This window comes from Mugil cephalus, chromosome 12 (genome assembly GCF_022458985.1).
Source record: "Mugil cephalus isolate CIBA_MC_2020 chromosome 12, CIBA_Mcephalus_1.1, whole genome shotgun sequence".
Classification (NCBI taxonomy): Eukaryota; Metazoa; Chordata; class Actinopteri; order Mugiliformes; family Mugilidae; genus Mugil; species Mugil cephalus.
This window is the reverse complement of record NC_061781.1, coordinates 13,141,477-13,167,459: the sequence shown is the minus strand read 5'-3', so window position 1 is coordinate 13,167,459 and position 25,983 is coordinate 13,141,477. Positions and strand designations below refer to the sequence as shown.

General features: G+C 46.6%; 1 protein-coding gene across 1 annotated transcript; it reads left to right on the top strand.

Moving 5' to 3' along the window:
* Nucleotides 1-220: 220 nt before the first annotated feature.
* LOC125017684 (activin receptor type-1-like) lies at nt 221-25,624 on the top strand. Its single transcript, XM_047601107.1, has 12 exons — nt 221-638; nt 12,574-12,647; nt 13,190-13,441; nt 14,896-15,168; nt 15,300-15,563; nt 17,353-17,558; nt 20,651-20,750; nt 22,067-22,213; nt 22,452-22,727; nt 23,404-23,601; nt 24,280-24,410; nt 24,516-25,624. Exons 2-12 carry the CDS (start codon nt 12,581-12,583, stop codon nt 24,648-24,650), a joined length of 2,049 nt encoding a protein of 682 aa, XP_047457063.1. The 5' UTR covers nt 221-638; nt 12,574-12,580; the 3' UTR covers nt 24,651-25,624.
* The last annotated feature ends 359 nt before the right edge of the window (nt 25,625-25,983 follow it).

Genomic DNA, 25,983 nt, shown 5'->3' with positions numbered 1-25,983 from the left:
TTTGTGTGTAAATTAGCGTTTTAGATGCTTGGGTCAAATCAATAACAAAGCCGCCTGCTTTATTCAGTAAATCTGAAAAAAAAAAATAATTCTCTTTTTTTTATAATTTATAATTATATATTATAATACAATAAATCTTTGAGTTCTGAGCATACAAAAAGAGTAGCGGCTTTCATTTTGAAACGTCGGAGCCGGAAGAGTGCGTCTCTGTCCTCCACCTTGACGCAGCGTGCTCCCAGTGAGACGTAGCGAGGTAACTTCCTCCTCCAATCCTGGCTTTCTGCTTTCTGCCTGCGAAACGACCTGGGAGAAGCTCAGTCGGCGCTAATATGTGAAGAAGGACGTCGTTCAGTTTTGTTTTTGTTTTTTTTTGTTTGTAAAAAAAAAAAAAAAATGTCTCTTCTCTTCGGCTCCTTGCCGGACACTACCACCGAGTGAGTCGCTCACTTTTTTTATTTTTATTTTTATTTTTGCTTCAAGCCAGTGAACGTCCGGGCGACAATGTTGGCGTCAAGTAGACTCTGCTCTTCAGACTTTGCAAAACAAATCGGGTATTGTCGGTGAATCCTCGGGAGATGGCACAATAGTTCGAGCTGCGGTTACCGAGCTTTCTACGAGCACTTCAGCATAAAAACAAGGTAAGTTTTATCCTAACGTGTTTTTAGTTAACACTTATATCTGCATAATTTTTTCGCGTGGAGGTATTTTGGGTAGCCGTGGAAAAAAAAAAAAAAAGTTTGCTGATTTGCTTGGAAGAGGCTTCGTGACTAGAAAACTCCCCGTCTCCTCCTGAGCCCCGATCTTGGCCCGTTTTGTTTTCCCCTTTTCTTTTTTTGTAGCGTATTTAATTAACATTTAAATTGCGTGGGTGGAAAAAAAAAAAAAAGAATAACCCCGAGGAGGAGAGCGGGTCATGGAGAGATGCTGTACGGCGATAAACGGTGATGAGCTCCTAAGGAATGAAAATAAGTCTGCGGTTTTCCAGCTGCGACTGGTTGTAATTTCTATTTCGCAATCAAATCGAGCCATCGACGTTGCAACTAGTTGTGAAGAGTTTTTTTCTTCATTGTCATGCTAAGGTCTTTTTGGGGAGGGTCGTCGCAGCCCGATCGTGGGTCCCATCATCGCACGCTGGGCTCTTTTAACATCACAATCAGCAGTCCTGCAGGAGGGAGAGCCCAAACAGCCTCTGGATGTGTTTACGAATCAGTGTAGTTTCCAGGTTGAAACGCTCAAACATCCCCAGTGCACGTATTTTGGGCAAGCCGTAAAAGTATACATGTATCTTTTTTCCCCCCCCTCCTTCCATCAGACCACGCAGGAAATGGTACATGTGTGATAAGATTGCAGGGGCCACTCAGATGTAAAGCTCAGTGATGAGAGGGTGTAAACTTCATTACAAAGGTGTTAATGCTGGCTGAAAAAAACGCTCAGAGGTAATTGTGCTGATTGCCAGACGTGTGAATGGAAAGCGTCTCACACTTGTGTGCTCTCCTTCCTCAGGATCATTGTGGTGGATCCTCGCTCCCACGAAATTACATTCCCACACACTAATTACTTTCCTTCCCCCCTGCTCACTGGTGAATGCTCGGAATAGATGGGCTTTTGTAGCCGATTACTTTTAACTTTTGTGACGCGCTAAGGTGAAAACACAAGCCAAGTCCGGGTACGTGAGTCTGGGGCACGTTTGGTGATGGTTGTCTGGCATGGGAGACTGTTTAATCAGAGTGGATTAGCGCCACTCAAAATGTATTTAGACTCTAATGGTCGCCACCAGCTGAGGCCTTGGACACACGAGCCCCTGATGAATCCTCTGAACTTTAAAGGAGAGTTCAGTTTCTTTTGAGGTGAGGTCGTATCCGAGTTTGTCCCCAGTTAGTGTATTATCTGGTTCAGGTTCGGAGAGACAGACAGACAGGAGTGCTGCTGGTGTGAAAGATGAGCAATGAAAAGCTGTGGATAAGGCCAAGTCACCCAAAACAAGACGCACCGTTAAAAAAAAGGTCAGTTTAAGTGTGAGTCATATTGTTAATCTTTACTTTGTTTTGCTGTCAGTTTTTCAGGAAAACAAAAAAAATCCTGATTTCATTATCTTCAAAGTCACCAGACTCCATAGACAAAACTGGTATTTTTGGCTCGCTGAACACTGCAGTTGTTGTCCTATTACTTTCTGTTGCTTTGAAGCTTTAACACATTAATTCTAATCCAAATTAACTTGTTAGTACACCAAAGTCACTAAATAACACAGAATAACTATCCGATTGAGGCAGCGGAGGACCGGCAGCTCTCGTGTGTCTGCGAGTTAAAACTGCTGTTTTCATCAACTGGGTTCGGTTGTTTGAAGGGAGCATTGTAATAACATTATGTTCGGATCAGAACTGGGACGTTAGAATAGTCGCGGAGCGGTAGAACGACAACTTGGGTTTCGTGCAGGGTGAAATGACAGAAAATCTGCTACTAAACTGATATTTTTTTCCCCCGGTTGTTTAAGGTTGCTGGAACACTGCTTCTAAAATCTAGAGGTGATGTGACCGCCATCTACTGTGGATAATAGACTGATTATGTACCCCATGCGACTCCACTTCAAAGAAAAGCAAATTATCCCTTTAAGAAGAGAGAAGCCATTTCTTGCTGTTCATATTAGAACATAGTGGCCGCGCTGGGGCTTCAGCAGTCGGCGGAGTAGGAGCGGGGACGTTTGAGTTGAAATTGGGAGCAGCGTAACCTCATAGCTGACCAGCCACAGAGCTCTGGCTTCTTTGTGGGCTCGCCATGACATTGTCACGGAGTCTTGGAGTCTGGCAGATAGCGGTCAGATAAAAGGACGTCGGGCGGTCTGGCCTCGGCCATGTGGGGGATCCTGGGGGTTCCTGCTCTGTGTCGTCGTGGTCGGTTGTTGTTCTGGTTCTGGTGTGTTGACTGACTCTTCCCCTACTTATCGGGGGCTTTAGTCTGTTTGTGGTGGCTGACTTACACAAATGAATCAATAACATTTTAGATTAGTGACTTGTTCATTCCTGACCAATTCCTGTCAGTTAAATAATAATAATAAAGAAAATGAGATACATTTTCGATTGACCAGTCAACTAATTAGTGATTAAGATGTGTTGTTTACAGCTTCTTCATTGCTGCTTTTTCTCTTCTTCTACTAATTTTGAACCTCTGAAACAAGTCATTTTAAACTGGGACTCTTGGAAAAAGGTTTTTGTCGTCTTAACCGAAAATTAGCATGAGCTGCTGCTTCATTTTGAACATTTGAAATGTTACGGCTCCCCAAATTCTTTGGCTCCAGATAGATTGGCCCCTACTGCTGCCCGGCTGCAGCCGCTCTCACCGACGGGCACAAAGTGTGTAATTTTACCCAGACGGGTCAAAAAAATACTACACAGGGACGAGGAGAGGTTTTTTTTTTCTTCTTCTTCTTCTTCTTCTTTTGGGGTGGTCGGTGGGGGCACACCTCTCGTAGCAATCATTTCCCCGCGCACGATAATTTGGCTGTCAGAAGCAGCTGGCAGTTTGGGTTGGAACAATATGCAAGTGGAGGGAAGAGCTAGAGCTCCAAAACAATCCCGAGAGAGTATGGGGGAAGGAGGGGTGAGGTGGTGTGTGTGTGTGTGTGTGTGTGTGGAATCAGGTTACACAGTCTGTCATTAACAAGGGAGCTGCAGTTATGAGACCAAGATAGACCGCTTCAAGTCTGAGCAAGAGTCTGAGGCTCATCGCTCTTCCATGTAGGTGGCTCTCGAGCCGGGGAGGAAAAAAAAGGGGGGGGGGGGAGAGAGGCCGTGTGCTAAGCAGGTGGGAGGCGGCGGATAGAAAGGGAGCAGGATCTGGCAGGAAGTGCAGCATCAGAGCAGCAGCCCCGCGTCACCTTTTGTCCATATGTGTGGCTCTGCGCGCCGACTTACTAGAAAGTTTGACTGGCGGCGGACCTGGCATCAGATGAGGCGGCAGGCTGCGGAGGAACGCGGCATGCGGCCCGAATCTGCTCCCGCTCTGCGCTCGTGCCCGGCTTTTTTAGAGAGGGGCCCTCTGTCCGCGGTGTTATTTTTAGTCAAAAAAAAAAAAAAAAATCCTTGAGCCTTTTAATAATCATCAGCCGCGTGTAGCCAAAACACATCACGATAAGAAGAGCTGTCTGGGGCTCGGCGGCTCTGCAGCCTCAGCAGGACACGGGAAGTTCGGGAGGGGAGGGCGAAAAAAAGGGCTGCCCGCGTATCTGCCAGATTTTTAGTCTGGTTCCTCTGTTTACTGTTTGCTGCTAAGGAGCCTCGCTCTGCTCTTTATCTGGTGGCTCTCGCGCAGACTTATCGATCCCTCCCGTCCTGCGCTCAGATGCGGACGGAGGCTGGTGGAGACAGAGAGGGGAGGGGCGAGACGCCGGCGTCTGCACAGACGCGCGCACACACACACACACACACTCGTGGATCTGCGGCGCTCGTGGCTCCTCTCCTCCTCTCCAAACTAACCCCAGACTGCACTGGAGACAGCCCGCAATACACATTTTATGAGCCCTTCATTCGCTTCAGTGCTCTTGTCTTATCGCTCAGCTGTTGGAGGGGTGGGGGGGGGGGGGGGGGGGGGCGGGGGGATGGGGGGGTTAGGGTTCGGGTTATGGCTTTGTTTCAGATGCTGCTTCCCTCTGATCTCATTCCCCCAGCCTGGGCGTGGGCTCTCATTTGGTGCGGGCACTCGAATTGAAAATAATCTGCGTTTCATCTTGTGGGTCACGGGGTCGTAAACTGAAGTGGGTCTGCTGTGATGGTGATGGCCGTGCCTTCGCTGACGCAGTCGACGGGCCTCGTTTGAATTGGTCTGGCACGTTCTCCGTGCTCGAGTCAAGCGGGGCATTTATGATGTTTTAGTCATTCATTGGCTTGGACATCTAAACATAGCTTTTTAATATGCCCGAATACAGCACACCACTATTGTTTTTCTTTGCATAATTTGGAGGCTGCAACTCATGATCAGTTTACACCGATCAGGCATAACATTATGACCATATTCCTAATATTGTGTGGGTCTCCCTTGTACCTCCAAAACAGCGGTGACATTCTTCATGTGTTTGGGTTGTTCCTAAACCGTTTTTTTTTTTTTGTCTGTGCCCCTGTGTCAGGCTATATCCTGCTGCTGTCCGTTGCTATGGGGTGGGGGGGTACATGAAGTAGCATCCACATGAAAGCCAGGTCCAAACGTTTCCCAGCAGAACACTGACTTGTCACAGGATGATCAGTGGTTTTAATGTCCTCCCTGATCGGTTTATCTTACATTTTCTTATTTATCAATTAATAATGCAAGTTTGAAGCCTGATTTGACAACTACTTTCTGGTTATTCACAGATGAATTTATTCACTGAATCAGCTGGTTGGTTCGGCTACAATAAAAGTTAATTTCACATTTCTGATGTTCCCGTTAAACATTTCTTAGAAGCCCTTTTACTGCTCGTCTGCCTCCCGTGGAAGACCAGGAAGCTCCAAGCTGTAAAAGCTGGATCAGCAGCAGGATGTCACGACCCTGGTCAGTATCAGTACGCAGCACGGCGCCGCGCTGCATTCATCGCTTTGTTGCATTTGCCCAGTGATTATCATGACAGTGGTTGATGGTTTGGTCGTTCACTGACTCTTGTCACCCAGCCGCAGCCAGGCAGGCCACAGAGCGAACCGTCGCTAAATATTCCCCGGGCTTGTTTGACTGGCTTCCCTCACAAAGAAGGAAAATGCGTTTTAAAGGGTGCACTGCGATACAAATCAAGGTGTCCTTTTCGAGACGCACGTTGCCCCGGGGGAGTGAACTTTTCTGAGACGGTCACCTGGAACGAGACTGTTTGTGCATTCCTCTGTGGGCAAACACGGCCGAGGGGCCATAAAAGCCAGTTTGAACTGGCCGTTTCTAATGTTTTGTCGGCTGTGTGAAAATGCACGCCTAATTGCTATGGCGACCACTGCGTAAAACGCTCGCACGGTTGACACAGCGGTGTCTTTCGCAGAGCTGTAAAACCTTCAAACTTGTGTATCGTGGGACATCACACAGCGCCGAGCCGTAACGCTGCGTGCGGGAACCGCAAAAACTGCTGCCCCTGTGTGGGAATTACAACCGTTGTGAAGGTGGTGTTGTAACTTGTGATAACGTGGAAAGGAAGCACTTTATGTGTCCGTTGGACTCTTCCAATCTTTGTACCACGCTTCCTCAATTATCAACCCCGTGTGCCATCTCTTCTCTGTAAGCAAATTAAACCCGTCATTGAATTTTATTACCAACAGAAGTGTGATCAAAGGGCTTGTGTGTCATCAGTGCAGAGGAAGGTCGAGTGGGACTACACCAGCAAGAAAAGCTAACTATTCCCCCTCATTATATTTGTTCTCGGCTGAGTATACGCTGCGTGTGAACACACTCTGGTTAGCGCTGCATCCAAGGAACAAAACCCCGCCAGGCTGTCGCACACTACAGTAAATGTGTGAATGAGAATTGGACATAAGCAGTGGGGCATTTGCATTTGATTATATTATTCCCGCTGTGAAAGAGGGCGGGCGGCTGCTGACAGACCGTAAGACCTCGAGAGATGACGGTGGGTCGACTTGACGGGGCGCCGCAGAGTCCGCAGTCTCTTCCAGACGTCCCTCTTTCTCGTCCCATTTGATGAGGGGAGGTGTGTTTCCAAAGGTTGAGGAGCTTCGCTTTCCAGTTAGCGCGGTGGCACATCATTCACACACAGTATATCGGGAAGGTCATTTTATTTCTAAGAGTACTGCGCAATATGTAGGATTAACGTTCTAAACCTCTATAGTTGGCAGAATATTATCAGAAATATGTGGAGTGGGTGGAGGCATCAGTGGCAAGTAAACAACACAGTGAAGCTAAGGGCGGTTATCGATATACGTTCTTGTCCGTACTTGTGTTCTCCTGCGGAGCGTCACGGGGTCGCTGCCCAAGTATGGCAACAGATAAAAGTACGACCCAGATGTGCTCACCAGCTCACGCCGACAGCTTATTCTGTGACCATTAATGAAAGACTTGCGATGGTTTGCCTACATACATACAGTTGCCCGAGTTTAGTGGCTAACTGGTCCGACCCGCTCATCAAGAAACTGCCAGCTGCCCTCGTCAGCTACGGATGGCGATGCGTAGCCGAATAGCACCTACCAGTCTAGGAGAAATGTTTTTGTTTCGGCTTCAGATTTACTTGACATTCCAGTCTCCAATGGCGGAAAGCAACGCAGATGTTTTGTTTCTAGGTCTTTTGCTTGTTTTCTTTTCTGTCAAACACGGTTTCTTCCCCAGTAGTCGCTGCAGCTGGAGACAGCCGTTCCATTTGCCTGAACGTTAGACTGAAGGCTGGCTAGATGCTGCAGTGGAGCTAGCTGGTTAGCATGCTAACGTCAGTAGATATCTTGCCAACATATTTGCAGTGACACTGTTAAGTATTCCACCGTAATAGTACACATTTTTCTGGCACCTTTTCAGTTTTCCCATGGAGCTAGTTGAGGCATTATGTGTGGAATAGTTCATCTGTATGCCTTGTGTTCAGCAGCATATTTTGCAGGTTGCGGAAAGTCAAGTCAACCGAGAAACAGGGAGTTGATTCAGGTTTCTTCTGATTGATGAGGTGGCTCTACGTTGACAGTCCTAGCTCAGGCCAAACCTTTCTCTTTGATCTACACAATGACATGTCACTTCTGTTGCTTTTTTTCCCTACGTCATCCTCATTTTGTTATGTTTCGAATTGATATTTCTCAGACTGACACATTGTCTACCAAGATGCGGCCTTGAGCCACAACACAGCGAGCATCCCATTGGATGACAGGAAGACATCACATCTGTCCTAAATTGGTTTGCCTTAAGGTATTGTAGAAATTGATATGTCCATAGACGCCTTTATTTTAGAGACAACCATTCACTCCTACTGTTCATTGTGCCTTATGGAAAGTGTTGGCACACTGCGAGGAGGTAGTCCGTTACTCGGCCCAAGCTCGTTATTCCAACCGCGTGTCCAGATCCTGAGAGATGGTTTCTATTTGCTGCAGATGTTTGAATCATTACTGTGTCCTCTTCTTTTTAAGGTAAATGTCATTGTAATTTTTACGCACTGCTCGGCCTGTCAACGCAGTTGAATAAGGCGCGAGCGTGTTTTCCATCATAACATTTTTAAGGTTTTAAGTTGAGTCCGTGTGTTTGGTTAGCTTAGTCATCCCGAGTGTTGTGTTTGACCAGGCAGAGAGCGGTTTTAGACGGAGGTGAGCGTGTTGATTTTCCTAAGCTGCAGTGTGAATATGAATGTGGGCTGCTGCAAAGAGGACGACTTTCGCCCTCAGGTCTGTATTACACCCACACGCACCTAGGAGCGAACCATCTGCGTGTCCCTGATGGCACGCTAGCACTTTGGCTGTCTGGGTCTGGGTCGTCGGAGGGGGGTGGGGTGGGGGGAGAGGGAGAGGGACAGGGACAGGGACACGAGCAGCAGGCGCCGCATTGCCCCGCTCTCTGCCTGTTTCTCTTCACTTGCCGCCCTGCAGTTTGCTGCAGTTTCCTCGGCGCTCGGGCTATTTGTGCCATGGTAACTGTGCCAGCCTGCCAGCTCAGACACAGATTCCACCTCTCGTCTCCCTCTCTGCCAGCATGATGACTCAGCAGCTCCTGCAGGGCTCCAGCCTCCTCCCTCCTCAACCTCGGCGATACACCATGCTCATCAGACAAAGTAGTGTTTTGTCAGTCTCCCCTTTAGCTGACCTGAATACAAAACGGACCAAAAATTATGAAGCGTCTGACGAGGCGGCACGAGATGATGCCGCTGGACGGCAAATCGACAATCGATCTGAAAATGTCACCCAAAAAATAACACGGTAGTGAAATATTTGGTTTAATGTGACATTTGAAGTCTTGTAAGTGATAATAGTCTGCACCAGCTCCTCACACGTATTTAAACTGTTTACATGCTTTTTTTGGGGGGGGAGGTGGTTTCAGTTGTACCAATAACAGCATGTGAGTGGCATGTTTAATCATCTCCATCTAATCTCTTTAAGCTCCGCTCAACTTCTTAGAGTAGTGCTTATCACGACAGCCCTCTGGAGTGGGATCACTGGAAAGAGTCTGGGAAGGAAGTGCGGCGTCATAAAATGTCAGCCATGAGACGCGGGATCACTCTCCGGTCTCTGCGGCAGCGCTCGGCGGGAGTCTACCCCAACATACTCTTCACTGGGTCGTGTGTGTTTCGAACTGTTTGCCTTGGCTCGCACACGCGTAGGGGCTGAATGCGTCCTTTTAGGTTCCCGCGCGTAAGGTCAGTGCTTGCGCATCTCGGACGTTTTGAAATCATTACTCCAAATCACTTGGATTTTTTTACTTAACGGAGTCCATTTAAAGTAATAGTCCTTCACACTAAGCGATGTTTATCGCGGCGCAGAAAGGAGTTAAAGAGATGGAATTGCTTACTCACAGCTTCGCGTGCATATTGATATTAGGCGACCTCTAAAAATTTTCCCCTGCTTTCTACAGCCGTTATTAATTCCAACCTCAATAAACATGGGAAAAATTCATCCCCGGTTATGATTACGGCGCGGCGTTCGTACCAGTTTCCTATTACAACGCCGCTTCGGAGGACATAGGAAGCGGGAATAAAGGGAAAGATGGGGGGTTGAGACAGATAGGACGGGGGGTTGGGTTGGGGCGGAGGGGGGTGGGGGTGAGAGCACACTCTTGGCAGGATGTCAGGTCTGCGAACGCACACGACAACAACACTCCCAGAGAACTCAATACGCAGTGGTGGAGGGCTGCAACACGCACGCACGCACGCAGCGCTGCGGAATGGTGTGCTCAGATCGCAATCGGTTCTGCAGATGCTAACCCGGCCTCGCTCCCTCCTTAGAATCCCTTCTGAGGTTTCCAATATCAGGAGCTCGGTCCCGGCTGCGTATTTATCAAGCCGAGCTGTTGGCTGGCCTGATGATGGATGTCACCAGGCAGCCATGTGTCATGCATAGCTCCTAAATAATAAAGCATGTAGCGTATTTTGCATGCAAATGCGCGCCGGCCCGCGCGAACCTTTTAGGTGCTTTACACGTTCAGATTGCCATCCGTCACGCAGGTGTCTGGCGAGCGGTGTGACTCGAAACGGCCCATAGGTTTTTGCAGTGCATAAGCAAATATTTGCTGTGTACCTCACGGCGAGGCACAATGGGCTTCTTTGTTGTCTGGATGTCGGAGAGAGACGCACACTCCTTTTCGCTTATTTAAAAAGTGTTGGAGAGATGAGCCGAGTCGGAGTTAATTTCCCTACCCGGTCGAGTGTCCTTCAGCAGTAAATACACCGCCTGGCCAAAATAAAAAAAAAAAAAAAGTCGTCACCTCTGTTTAACTAAGCAAATAAGTATGAGCCTCGGCATTGGGTGATTATCTTTCAGCCGGCGACGAGTTATTTAACCTCATCTGGTGCAATGAGTAGCTTCTCATTTCTTTAAGGGTAACAAGAGAGGCAGATGAAGTGATGCCCGGTGTCTACTGGACAGTCCTGTGGGGGCAGCGCTATGATCTGGGGTTTGCTGCATTTGCTCAGGTCCGGGTTCAGCTGCGTTATGCCCAAAGAATGAGGTCAGCTGACCACCGGACATATTCCAAGACGACAATGCCAGAATTCACAGGGTTCACGTTGTGAAAGAGTGGCTCCGGGAGCATGAGACATCATCTTCAAACATGGATTGGCCTCCACAGAGTCCAGACCCATTGAGAATCTTTGGGATGTGCTCGAGAAGGTTTTGCTCAGTGGTCAGACTCTCTCATCATCAATACAAGATCTTGGTGAAAAATAAATGAAACACTGGATGGAAATAAATCTTGTGACGTTGCAGAAGCTTCTCATTAAAACAAAGCCGTAGCGAATGTGTGCTGTTATCAAAGCTAAAGTCGCGCCGGCAAAATATTAAACGCATGTGACCTTTTTTTTTTATTTGGTGCTTTTTAGCCAGGCGGTGTATTAGCGAAAAACGCAGTAAATCATTTACCTAAACTAATCGAGGCCATTAAGTGGAGCCTCATGACACGCTCTGCTTGGTTAATTGATGTGCGTTATTGATCCGTCAGCAGTGTGTGAGTCAGGATGTTGTGCTTGTCATTTTACATGAGTGGAATATGACTCACAATCTGCAAAAAAACTCCGACACCGAGTCACTTTTGTTGGGCTCTGTTTTTTTTTTCATCCAGACTCTGCACCATCCTCCTCATTCCACCGTAGTCTAGCCGAGCCCCCCCCACCCCACCCCTCAGTAAGGTGCCCTTCTTCCCAGTGTTCCCCAGGGCGCTGACACCAGACACCTCCTCATCCCGCTTCACCCCCACCTCGCTTTAGCGCGTCTCGCTGCTGCGACGTCCCACCCTCGCCCGCCACGTCTCTCTCTCGCATGCTCACCCCATTCCCTGCCCTTCTCTGACCCACTGTCCCCCAGTTGCCCCCGGGTCAAACCTCGTCCTGCCTCCTCGCGTCCTCCTGCCCGTTGCGTGCCCCCGTCGCCCCCCGCTCACCCCTCCTCGCCCCCCTCCGGTCCGAGGGGAGCAGACAGAGCTCCCGATTATCTCCGTGTGGCAGCCTCTGTTTTGTGCTCTGATTAAAGGAGCAGCATGTGGTCTGTGTGTGAGCGGGCCCGGCGCAGACGACGCCGTTGGGCTAATGCTAACATTACCTGCTTAATCATTTATGCCTGTGAGACGGGCACAAAGCCTCGGAGGGGGTTGGGGCGGCGTTGGAGTGGCGGGTGGGGGGGCGAGCTTGGGTGTTTATCAGTGGTCGCAGATGCACTCGGGCGCACATGCTGCCAAGATATCGTTTGTTGTGCTCGGTATATAGCGAAAAAAAAAAAAAAACGGGGCACGCTCCAGGCTACGTCTACACAAAACCTACATATCGTCTTTAGAAAACTATTAGTTTTGTGAGAATTTGCAGTTAAACAAGTGGTATTTTTGACTGGGTAAATCCCAAACATAGCAGCACAGCATATGCGAACGTTCCTACAGACACATTAAATATTGAAAGATTAGACCATCTCTAGGTCTCCTAACGATAGTATTTGGGCACCCACACTCATTCTCCTCACTGTCCTCCTCCTCCTCCTCCTCCTCGTGTCTGTCTGCTCCTCTCCCCTCACTGCCAAAGCAGCCTGTCCCTCCAACACACACAGACATCACCGCCGCACACACTCACGCGCCGCCGCAGCCAATAGGAGAGCACCAGTCTCCCCATTGCTTGCCACTCAATGCCTTGTTGCCAGGACAACAGGAAGGCATGAGACCCACTTTACTTGAGCATTTTAAACTTGGTGTTGAGTTTTTTTTTTTTTTTTCCGAAAACAAGAAAAGGTCTTGCTCTGTGAAATTGCTCTCTCTAATACTCTTAGGGCGACAGCAAATCCCGTCATTATGGGTTTTTTTTTTTTTTACCCTCCTTCTTCTGTCTCACTGAATGATGTTCTGAATTTGCAAAAGTATTCCAGTGTACCAATCTAGAAATCACATCCCGCCTTCTATTCGTACGCTCTTTCAGTCTGTTCCCGATAATTTAACCTTCATTTTGTGTCTTTTGTGTCTCATCAGGTGTACAATGACGAGCGGGGACGTGTTTCTGTTGGTTGCGATCACCCTGGTCCTTCCCTGCTCCGGCTCGGGAGGTAAGCGTCGGGCCTCTAAAGAGATCTGTGGCTGAAGCGAAGGCAGGGGGGAAGCATTCTGCTAGCGTATACAGGCAGGACGTGGCCCTGAGCGAGCAGTTATCGCAGCCTCGTTACTGCAAAAAGCCAGATTACAGTAGGGAAGACACAAAGGTCCCGAGTGCAGTGGCTAAAAATGTGCACTGGACATCTGCAACCCTCCTTTCTCTTTCAATCTAGTTCAGTGTTGCAACCTCTACGTCTCTCCCTGTCCCCCCCTCAAGCCCCTTGCATGCACAGACAAAAAGTCACACATTTTTTTCCTTTTTCACCTCCCCTCCTTTTGTCTGTCTCCCTCTCATCTGGTGTCCGTCTGTGTTATGTTAAAAAAACTGCTGCGTAAGGTTGGCAGACCACACTTTTCCATAAAGTTTGCAATATGCACACACCGCTTAGAAGAGGGATAAACAGCTGATGGTTTTCAGCTGTCGCAAAAACAGAAGGGGGCACATTTGTAGCTCGCGTTTTTGGTCAGCTGTTACATAACCGTTTTCCCCTCGCAGGCGACGGCAGCGTGAGAAACGAGTGCGTGTGCGACGGAGCGTCCTGCGGCGGCGCGGACCGGTGTTTTGGCCAGCGGTGCTTCACCTCGCTCTCTACGCGGAACGGGACGTCGGCCCTTCGGAAGGGCTGCGTCGTGGGTAGCGACGGCGGGGCCTCGGGCTGCGGGAGCTCGCCCACTCCGGAGCTGGCGGTGGAGTGCTGCAGTGGACACTTGTGCAACATGAACACCTCCCTGCCGTCCCCAGAGAAAGGTGAGGTGTTGGTTAAGACAGTGATGTTAAAAAAACAAACAAAAAAAAATAAAAAAACACGTGGATCGTCCTGCCTAAAAATCAGCACCAGGAATGTGACTTAAAATAAACACCAGTCAACTGGTAATGCTGGTTGTCAGCACTCGGTCTTTGGCGGCGGTTTACAAGGTTTGGGCGTCAGTTCTAGACTTGAGTTTTTTTAGAGCAGCGTGGAGAAAAGAAATGGAACAGCTCATGACTCAAGGCATGCCACCTCATCTGTCAAACGCTGTGATGCCTCTGTTACGGCTTAGGGATGTATGGCTGCCAAGGGAACAGCCACACTGGCAATCGCTGGTGATATAACTGCTTGCGGAAGCGACAGGATGAATTAAAAGGTATAAAGGAGCATCCCGCGCTCTCATAGTCAGCCAAGCGCATCAAACGTTGCTGGGCGGCAGTTTATCCCCCCGCAAGACAACAGACTCAGACATACGAAGCAAACAAAGAGATTTCCAGGGAGAAGATGTCCTCCAGTCGCGAAGTCTGTCACCTAATTTTAGTCTGAGCTGTGTTCTCCTGGCTAGAAACCAGACTTGAAGTTTCAAAGAGGCCTGGGTGGAGCTTAAATAAATGAGTGTGCTCAGGTGATGGAGAGTCAGTGGATTGAAGCCAGAAAGTTGACTTTGAAATTTCTCCAATCTTTCAATAAACCTACACAAACTGCCTCTTTTATGTGGTATCTATTATTTTGTTTAAAATATGATGAGACACAGAGCCTGAGGAACAAAAAATGTGTCCAAACATCTGTGCTCCTGACACTCGAGTTGACTGCAGTATCTGTAAATTAAAGTATCGTTTTCAGTATAGAGTGTCAAGCCTGGAAGCCAGCGCTCCACAATATACGTGCGTGTGGGAAAAGTTGGTCCGGAGTCGCTCCGTTGGGAACTGATTGTTCTCTGACGGACGTAAAGAGGAGAAACGACGACATCTGAGAACCATTGAGTTGAATTAGTTTACTGCTCTCTTCGGTTGCAGGACTATCCAGTTGTATCCAGAGGCCGTTTTTCTCTGTCTTGTTTAAAACCGCCCCGTAATGAAATCCAATGGTGTGGTACCAGACTCATATTCTTATTAGAACTGCCCGGTTTAAAACACAAAAGCTTGACTTCTTTAACTAATTACACAGAGAAAGCAGCATATCTCCATGTCCAAATTTGAATCCGTTCGGGTGGACTTCCTCAACACACTCTGCTTCTGGAAAACACTGAAACCCACTCTATATTTGCTTATTTGAAAGAGTATTTCCTGCTACATCTAAACTAGACTCCGGCTGCCTCTTCAGTGTCTGACTATCTAAGAGATTTTTCCAACCTGCACGTTTTTCTGATGTGAGTGAATGCCATTTAATTTAATGGGCTACTAATCGCATTGCTCTAATGGGTTTCCCTATATCTCTTGTTTCCTCTTATCAGATGTGCAGCCGTCTGCCGGCAGACCGGTCCTCCGGGACCAGGAGTGCGTGTGCGAGGGCGGCGCGTGCGAGCGCGGCCCTCGCTGCACGGGCCAGCAGTGTTTCTCCTCGCTGAAGATGATTGACGGGGCAGCCGTCCAGCACAAGGGCTGCCTGAGGGACGACGAGGAGGGCAGAGCCACCTGTGCCACGCCGCCCTCGTCGGTCCGCGTTGTCAAGTGCTGCCAGGGCCATCTGTGTAACATGAACGTGACTGTGCAAGCTCCGGGGAAAGGTGACTTTGTACCCGCCGCGCACGTTTCTGTCGGCCGCCGTTCGCCGTTACTTGAGATCGTGCGGAAGTTCCGCTCGCTTAACATCTCTTTATGATCGTATTTAACGTTTTGTTTCCTGAATCTCTTGCAGAGGAGGAGGTGAAGCCCCCCAGGGAGGAGCACGAGTGCGTGTGCGAGGGCAGCTCGTGTGTGACGGGGAGCCGCTGCATGGGCCACCAGTGCTTCTCTTCTCTGACAGTCAATGCGGGCTCCCTGGTGTACCAGAAGGGCTGCTTTAAGGTCTACGAGCAGAGCACGCTGACCTGCAAGACCCCGCCGTCCAGAGACCAAATCGTCGAGTGCTGCCACGGCCGCCTGTGTAACATGAACAGCACTGTGGAGCTGCCCGTCAAAGGTACCCCACACCACTGCCCACGATGCATCACGCACGCGGGGATTGTCCGAGAGTCTCGAGCGGGCCATCTGTTGATTTCACACTTTTGAACAAATGGCTAAACCCGTTCCACACAATAGGTTTCACATATTCAGGATGGGAATGACCACATGGGGCAGTTATCGCTGGGTTATACGCGCACATTCATTCCCCTCCATCACTGCCTGCTGAGACGGCTTCACCATCGGCTGTGAAATTATCTGCCACGGCTGTTCCGGATGGTTTCTCTTGGCCTCAGCTACACCTTTGTGTGGTCACACTCCTGGCACCTCATGAAACAGAGGAAGGGGGGAGACGGCGGGCATCCAGGGGGCGGTTTTGAATATTATTTAGTCATGGTCCGCTTCTCCTCTGTCCTCTCGGTGGCTGTCAGAGCTGGTTGACAAGAACCCAGAGGGTGATGCCACCTGGGACTGGAGGAGGTGCATGCATCTGTACACGGATCTTCTTTGACTTGTTCTTTTAGATGAGGGATCTTCAACATTTTTCAGGCCAAGGGTCCCCAAACTGATGGAGAGATCAAGGAGGGACCCCCTACCTACTATATGTCACTTTAAAACTCGACCTAGTGCTGTTTATAAATATACATCATTACAATCGTGTTGATTTCAATATTAAGCTACTAAAATGATGCACAGGTTCAGATATTCATTTCCTTATTTCAAAACATGTGCAACAGTAGAGTGGCCGTACAACTGCCACAAACATAAACATACTTGACATAAACATACCTAACTAGTGTATTGACCGATAAAGAAAATTATTGATAGATTCAGTCGTCAGTAGTTGGCTGATGGAAGCAAGCTGCACCGTTAGCTTCTCTTCTGCTAATATTGAGGCAGAAGTATTAAAAGAAATTTAAAAATTGTGGGGGGAATTAAAAAATATATAAAAAATGTCTGATCAACCAAAGATTTTGCGACCCCCCCCTGCAGTACCTCCGCGTACCCTCTAGAGGTCGCGGACCGCCTGTTGAAGACCTCTGTTTTAGATCATGTTTTATAATATGCAATATGCCCTTCCTTTATCGTTTTATATTTCGGATGAGATCAAAGCTAAATAAAAATAACCCATTGGACGTATCTGTGTTGAACGTATTAGCGGCACCATATCGGAACCATTCACATATAGCCAGGGAACGAGCTTTATTCATTTATGTGCTCACTGTTTCTTCCTATATTGCAACTCCCACCACATTGTTGGGTTGCCATCAATAGAAATAATCATAAAAGACTGTGTTTTTCATATAATTTTCTGCCTAAGTGCGCCCCCCTCAAGTTTAGGAAGCTGTATATTTGGAAGAAAGAGTTCATTATGCGAGTTGAGAAAAGGGGATCATTGTCTGCGCCAGAGCCGAGCAGTCTTTTCCCTAGGAATGTTTGGAAAGTGCGAATGGTGGTCAGTTCCTCGGCCTGGCCTCTGCTGACTTGCTGAGATCCTCTGTGTGTGTGTGAATGCTCTTGTGTACGTGTTCACCCTCACTCCCCCGCCCCGTAACCTGTTCCTTCACGAGAGAGCCGCAAAACCCGCGAGTTGATTGAACCTCAGCGTGTGTGGTCCAGTCAGCGGAAAAAGCTACAGCGAAAAAGACTTTTCACTCAATAACTATTTTATTGACTGCAAGCAAGCTGCTCTTATTTCTGTGAAAGCTAAAAGTCAGATTTCATTTTTCCGAATGAAAAAAAAAATGTCTCAATGAGTGTCTCAAGAAGAGGCAGCACGCGAAATTTTTCCTCTGTCCCCCTTGCAGCCGACGAGGTGTCCAGCTACAGCGTGACCACGCTGGCTGTTGTCATCGTGGCGCCCATCATTGTTCTCATCTTCCTCTCCGCCGTCGCCATCCTGGTGTTCAGGCGCATCCACCACAACCAAATGGAGAGACTGACCTCACGAGACGCCGAATACGGAACCATCGATGGCCTCATAGCGTCCAACGTGGGGGAGAGCACTCTGGCGGTGAGTTGTGAATACTATGAAGGAGCCTAGGTCCTGTACAGGGATTAAAAAGGTTTCTCCTAAAATCATTACAAAGCTCATTATTATTCTGTACCTTCCTTCAATGAGAAAAAAAGCCAGTCTTTTAGAGGTGTAGCAACACACAGATATGAATCAGTGAATGGAAGTTGGCCTCCATGAGTTTTGTGAGTAACTGTTTGTTAAAGCAAATAAAAATAAGAATAAGAATCTCAACTTTACATAAGTTACATAAGTGACATAAAAGCTAATAACCTCTAAACAACAACTCAAAATGTTCCCTTTGTTTTAGTGCAAAGAACCTTGAAGTACATTATGACAGTGTTTACATTTAATTAACTCTCCTTTTACCAAACATTTTATGAACTGTGTTAAATTTCGTGCACTTTTGGCGCATTGCTACCGTCTGCTGTTTAGTTCAGGGTCTCAGTGTTGTCATATGTCGGCAACTCTTACTGAAGAGTGTGATCTGGTGGACAAGTTAGGAGTAGCAGTTACTCCTATTGAAAAATTACAGTTAACCCCTCGACAGGCTGATTTTGGCACGCGGGCCGTATGTTTGACCCCCAGTGCAACAGTTTTAACTCTTTGTAGCCACCTAGCGTGCTAGCTGATCCTAGCTCTTCTGGCGTCTCCATTTGAACGATGGATACAGCCCACTGCCACCTGCTGGTATGACGAGTTACTTCCTCTCCCTGATCGGCTGTAGCCTTTGCTTTATGTTCAAGTGCAACTTTTTAGGTCCGGACACAATCGGTTTGACGTCATCACGTCGGCCTTTGTAGCTTTGATTTACCGAGGCTGATATATGAAGTGTGCATGTATCAGGTGTATATTATGTAAAATAAAAGCTTTTAGAGATATTTTTCCTTTGGTTATGTGATGCTACAGTCAGTCAGTCCATTAATCAGGTCTCTTCCCTATAACATATAACCATAAACATTAATTTAATTAGTTTGTTATCCAGTGTTTGAAATCCCATCTGCTTAGAGCAATCTGTTCTTGTTTTTTTTTTTTTTTTTTTTTTTTTTTTGAATTTGGGTGGCAGAGTGACTCACCGATCACAAAGACTGCCTTTAATGTCAGGCTGACATGCAGATGTGTGCACCAACAGAGATGTGAATTCCCTTCCATAATTATGTGTTGTATTTACTCGAAGTGGTTCGGCAGATGAGATAAAACGCTGCTGGGTTTGTGGGGACTTCTGCCTTCTCCTCGCGCACTATTTATTAGATTATAGACAATAGAGGCATGGAGGCATAACAAACAGCATTCAGACCTGTGATCCAGGTGGTGGAGCTGTAATTAGGAGTTTGATCTTACACTGTAAGCCGTAATTGCCGAGCCATACATGGCACGAATCCTCTTTTCTCCACCGTGTTTATGGCTTTTATGAAAGAAAAAACAACATCCTCGGGTTTCATTTAGCGTTACAGTATATGTAGTGTGGTGCAGCTCTGAATTTTCCAGATCAGAGTGCAAGTCTGTGTTTGAGTAATTGTTCAGTTTAAATTTTAAAGCAGTGCATGGTGCGCAAAGTGCACGCGCGTGCATGCGTTTGTGTGAACGTGTGGGTGGTGCCACTGCTAGACTTAAAAAAAAAACAAAACAAAGGCTAAGAAGATGCAAAACAAGTTCTCTTTTCCAGTCTGTTAGAGGAATCTCTTTTGCTATTTGTTTTCCCTCCGCTCGACCGTGCATTGTGAGTTTTGTGCCGTGCGGTTCATGTTTTGTGGGCCGCTAAACTGATCCAGAATTTAGGTGGAGTCCTGTGGTTAGCGCAGAGTCTGAAAGACAGCCCCGGCACATTCACTGGCTCGCACACTGTGTAATCACGTTCAGAAGAAACTGTTGGTGTCCTGACATGGTTGTTACCATCCATTTTGTAAGTCTACACTCTCGCAGAGAGCAACACGAGTCGCGTGACTTATTCTTCCTCGTTGCACAACATGGAACACATTTTTCTAAGCATGTATAAACAATTGAAATTTCAGATTTATTTCAGCTTGTAAATAATGTGTCTGGCTGTTAAAGAGAATTCTATAAATGTGTCAGAGACGGATGCATACCCTCGTGCCGTCTATTTCCAAAGTCCATCAACGCACTTGGCAATGAAGGGCCCAAATATGGAAACGCAGAATGTTTTCTCCAGCATAATTAAAAAGGGCTTGGCACCTTCACAGGAAAGGTTATTAGGAACAGCGGTGTGCTTTTGAAAAGCAAATCGGACTGAAACACATGTGCCCGTCCCTCTGCAGCCTGCTGCCCAGACATCCGCTCAGATTATAATGATATTGCTGCTCTCTGATTGCACTGCGGGCCCAAATATACCCGCCCGAAAACAATCCTCCCGCACCAAAGAGAGGGATTTAAACTCTCTGCAGAGCAACTCATCATTCATTTTATGGCCTGCGCCTCGCATTCCTCTGTTGTGGTTCCAAATTGTCTTTCAGGCAGCTCTTGCATTATGCATCTGTTTATCTGAGGCATCACTCTTCTCTGTTTTCAAGCCTCGCTCTCCCCTCCTAGTTTAGTCATTTGTTTTTTTGCTCGGCAGCTGCCGCGTCCTCTGCTGTGCACTGCCCCCCTGTGTCGGCGCCGGGGCGCTGCACGTCTTCTGGAGGAGATAAAAATAAAAGGCTTAGCAGCATTGCGCCTGTTTTGGAGTCTGGCCCTCGGATTAGATCAAATCTCCAGCGCCCACACCGGTCACCAGGGAGGGGGTGGCACTTCTGTTGTTTACTCAGCAGGGGGCACTCTGCACCTCCAGCGCAGACACACGCCCACACACACTCACACACGTTATCATGGTGCGCACACACACACACATGCAGTTTGCAACCCCCCCCCCATTCCTCTGTCCCATGTGGGTGCCACATCAAAGGCGGTCTCCGTGTATTAATCTCCATCTGAGTCCCAGATGCTGTGTATTTCATCATTTTTTTTTTTTTTTTTTTAAGCTTTGTGGCGCAGGATCCTTTGGGGAAGGGATTTTCATTCAGACACCTCACTTGCAAAAATATACACAGATGCACAAATATACAAGCTCTTTACCGTGTTTGTCTCTCTCCTAGGATCTGCTGGATCACTCCTGCACTTCGGGAAGTGGCTCGGGACTCCCTTTCCTTGTTCAGAGAACTGTTGCTCGACAAATCACTCTCAATGAGTGTGTGGGTAAGTGTCCCGTCAAAGGCTGCTTTCGCATCGACGGTAGCGCGGCCTCAAAAACTCCTCGTTCATATTGACGGGCCTCTCCTTACCATTCAGGGAGAAGTGGGAGGACAAATGAAAAATTCCACCTTTCCAAACTAAGACAGACAATGAATTATGTAGCTGAGTTTTGCCATGTGGCATCGTGCTGTCTGATAAGCTCGCCAAGTGAACTCCCTGTTTCATATCTATTTTGATTTAGTTTTCTGACCTGTAAAAACATTCAGTAGGTGCGATTCCAAACTCAGCTGCAAAACAAGGGAGCGCTCTTGGAGGATAGGGAGGATACTCCGGGAAACCGGGAGCAAAAGTTCAGCAGCGAAGTCCCCAGAGCAAGAACTGCAATTGAGGTTTGAGATTGTTTGCAGTCCAAAAAGGCGTTAAAAACTCTACAAGCCCAGGATTACCGCGGCGTGGATGACTGAGAACCTTCACAGCCAGATTGTTTGCAGCATTTTAAGCATCAGCGCAAACATTATTCCTCTTATTACTAGATAAACACGTCGCTGTTATCAGCAGCGTTGAAGGGTAAGTCAGTCACGGTGAAGTAGGATCATCGATGCCTCTTGTTACAGTTAAAGCTGCTTTAATAGATTTTAGCCACTGGGGGACGGCAAATGAAGATTATGTTTACACAGAGGCGTCGTCAGCTCGTATTGTTACGACGGATATTGTATTTTGGCTGCCAATTCACACATCAAGTTGACACAGTAAGATTAGCTTCAGCTACTTTTGTGACCTCGAATACTTGCTTTTCTTTTGGATAAACTTGTTTCCTTTACATTTTGATGGAGATTTTTTAAAACCTTTATTTTTCAGTTTTCAAATAAACATCAACATATGAACTAGTCCAAGGCAAAAACACACAAACAACTAATCTCACCCACCCCAAGGTTAAAAAAAGATTAGTCAAGACTGTCTATTATTGTGGAAAAAAAAGAAAATGAATAAAAGTCTGATGATGACTGTGTTAATAGTGAAGGGTTTGAGGACACAGACAAAAAAGGAAGGAATACTGAAGAGAAATTTACATAACGGCTCCAAGTTACAGTGAAATTCCTGTGATTTTTATCTGTTTTGTATCTAAGCTTCTCCAACGGGAGCATGGAAAGTACCTTGACCCACTGCAAAAAAAAAAAAAAATGGTGGTTTGTCTGACTTCCATTTGAAGAGGATAAGTCTATTGAAGCAGATTTTTAATAGAAATAGATTATAGATAGATGTTTTTTGTTTTGTTTTTTATATATAACACTCATATCTGTCTTCCTCCTACCTGCCAGGTAAGGGCCGCTACGGCGAAGTGTGGAGGGGTCAGTGGCAGGGAGAGAGCGTCGCGGTTAAGATCTTCTCCTCCAGAGATGAGAAGTCCTGGTTCAGGGAGACTGAAATCTACAACACTGTGCTGCTGAGACACGAGAACATCTTGGGTGAGTTACATCACGCGTGTGATCGGGTTTAGCACACAGCGAGAGAGCGCACTGCAAGGCGCAACAAGCCCAATTATTTAAATGTACGGCTACATGTGCCTGTGCATATTCACAAATAAGAGAAATAATATGATTTATGAAGATATGTCCACTTTACAATTAATATTTATTTTCATGTTTGTATGCGTCTGTACTGATCAGTAACATTCAGCCATTTAAATGTGTTTCTCGACTCCAGGCTTCATCGCCTCAGACATGACTTCGAGGAACTCCAGCACTCAGCTGTGGCTCATCACTCATTACCATGAGATGGGATCCTTATACGATTACCTCCAGCTCAGCACCCTCGATGCGTCCGGCTGCCTGCGCATGGCGCTCTCCATCGCCAGCGGCCTGGCGCATTTGCACGTCGAGATCTTCGGCACTCAGGGCAAGCCAGCCATTGCCCACCGAGACCTCAAGAGCAAAAACATATTGGTTAAAAAGAACGGACAGTGCTGCATTGCTGACCTAGGTGAGAATGCTGTTGCGCGTTTTTAAATCCGTAAACGTACAACTGTATCGGGCAGAAAGTGGGACATTTACTTGGTGTTTAAGTGCTCAAAGCTACTGAATGGGTTAATCCAGTGTAACGTTGCATAAGAGACGCATCTACTCTCGTCCCGTCTTTCCGCTTGGCCATATTTGTAGTTAATTGAGCAAAAACAACCAATACTAAATGTATCTCCCAGCCCTTAACCAAAAACACATTTGGAAGAACCTTGGACCAATTTATCCAATATACCGATGTTCCCAAAGCCATGTCATGTTTACAGGCTCCATGTAATAAGTCCAGCTCTGGATGACGCATTTTGCCGTCCCGACAAACATGGTAGCGCTTGTTTGTCTCCTAAGCGAGTTGTTGTTGTTGTTGTGGAGTACATCCTGTATGGACGGGGACGGTATGCCCCCAAAGAGCGAGTCTAGTGTTTTGTTCTCAATTTAGCCATTCGAGATGGGGAATTTTAAAGCCCTCTTCCACATAAAAATACTTTTTAAAAAAAAAAAAAAAGTTAAAAAAAATCCTTCTCTTCCTGTTTGTTTCCTCTCATGTGTCCAGCACGTAAACTTAAATTGAGTTTAGAAGACGACGAATTTTATAAGGAGATCGTTTTTATTCATCTCTAATTTGTTTTGTTTTTTGATATAAGGTCTGGCGGTCATGCATTTTCAAGACACCAACGAGTTGGACGTGGGGAACAACCCTAAAGTCGGCACAAAGCGCTACATGGCCCCCGAAGTGCTCGATGACTCCATCCAGATGGACTGCTTTGAGTCCTACAAGAGAGTGGACATCTGGGCCCTGGGCCTGGTCCTGTGGGAGATCGCCAGGAGGACAGTCAGTAATGGTCAGTGCATGTTTTACACTACGCCGTCCTGCTTTATTCACCACCGTCCTGTCTCTGTTACAACACGCAGCCACTGGGCCATCTGTTAGGCTTGTACTTTGTGCGGTAACTTAACCTTTGAGCCGAATAATAACCATAACTATCACTATAGTATATGCTGGCGATCAGAAACGCGAGCTGGCGTACTGACAGTGTGAAAGTTAAAGAAATCCATTCGTACCAAAGTGACACGGCTCTGGCTTTTCTTTAGCATCAACCCAATGTCCCTGCTTCCGCTTGGACTTAAGCGAAAGCTTTTCCGCTAGCGACGGAAAGATTTGGCCTTGTTACACACACCCCGTCCACTCTCTGAGTGGACACTAGAAGCACCTGCTCCAATTTACGTGAAGTAAAACCCACTTCCCACACCATTCACTGTCAAATGGATTTATCACTTTATAGTAGAAAGTGGGCTTTCAACAACACGTAAGATATTGATTTACCTCCAACACTCACAACATAACTTCACACTAATCTGTTTTTTTTATTATCATTATTATTATCATTATTCAGAGCAGGTTTAGGAAAACATCAGCCGAGCCATTTTACACCCTTTATTTTATCCATCTGTATGAGTTGAAGTTTACACTTTGTCTTAACCATCAATGTTGAAAGTGAATTGTCCTGCTCGTCTCCTAGGCATTGTAGAAGACTACAAGCCGCCTTTTCATGATGTGGTCCCAAGTGATCCCAGTTTTGAGGACATGAAAAAGGTTGTGTGTGTGGATCAGCAGAGACCCAACATCCCCAACAGATGGTTTTCAGACCCCGTGAGTAATGTTGAAACTAGCCCATGTACTTCTAGTCTAAACCTCAGCCAAACTCTAGTGCTGAAATGTGATGTTTTTTTGTTTTTTTTGCTTCTTAATTTTCAGACTTTAACCTCCATGGCTAAACTCATGAAGGAGTGCTGGTACCAGAATCCATCAGCCAGATTAACAGCACTGCGCATCAAAAAGACTCTCACAAAGATTGACAACTCTCTGGATAAAATAAAAACGGATATTTGAGCCTCCCTCGAGAAGAAGAGGCAAGCGTATTCTAAGGGCCTTTGAAGACATCCAGAGGATGGACCATCCTTGAGAAATTTCAGAAGACAAAAGACTTGATGGGTTCGGTGCCCTTATAGTGGCACAGACCAGTATTTATTTTAAAACACTTGGCGGGACACATTTTGGCATCCAAAGATGGCTTACCGGCATTTCTGAGACTGCCAATGGTCTTGGAAATAGGAAAATATCTATTCGAGTTATAACATAGGATCTGGACCATTGGCGATGTTCTTCAAGGAAGAAACTGTTACCTGGGCATTTGAGTAGGATTGCTTTTGTTAGAAGTGCAGATTTTGTTTGAGACATTTTTCTTTTTTTAGTTTGAAAACAGTCTGAACATAGCAACTTCACTTTATCTCTTTAATTGTACTGCATTGTTCATTTGCATTACGGTGGACTCATTTCTAAAAGAAGGCAACTTGCCAGTTTAATCCGCATACCTTCTTAAACAGTGATCGCGGCAAGGCTTGTTTCGTTTTACTTTGTGTGTCATGCACCACTGTTTACAATGCTACCAGAAGATGTTTCTTGGGATGTCATCAGTTCTGTAACATTAAGTTGTACAGTAACGTCAGTGGCACTGTCTATTTCCTGATATATCGTCCAACTAAAGGTACCCTGTCGCAAACCTTTTGTATATCACCACGACTTTTGCATCGAGTTAAGTACCTGTTCTGTTTCGTTTCTTCAGCTTTACAGAGACAGCTAAAAGAACAAATAAAATATCTGCTAGATGATGCTCAACTCTCTTCCTCCAGAGGCCTGTAAGTAAAGCCTGTAAAGCCTGTATATTGTCTTAAGGCGTGCATTGTTGTCTTAATGCGTGCATTGTCCAGTAAATGAAGTCAAACTTCAGCCTTTTTTTTTTTAATTTCTTTAACATTTTATATCAATTAGTGATTTCTATTAATTAAATAGAAAAGAAAATGTAATTTCATGTGTCTCATTTGTCTCGATGCTGTGTGCGGTAGATAGATTTGCCGACGGTGTTGGTCATGGCGCTGGTCTTTAAACCGGTGTGATCCAGGCTGAACTGTTGAATAGACCCTAATCCCTGACATTTCATCCAGAGATTCTCGACCTTCACAGGGTGAATTCAAATCTCCTGCCCTCCGGTGTTTACCTAAGTAAAGTATCTTGCCGAAAGTCTGAAATAAAGAATTTTTCATCTAGAATACATTTTCAGTTTGAACCAATGTTGATCTGATACGTGCAAAAGTAATGACATTCCCATCAGCTTCAGCTAAATGTTCTGTTTAATGCAAATTAGCATGCTGATACACTAAAATTA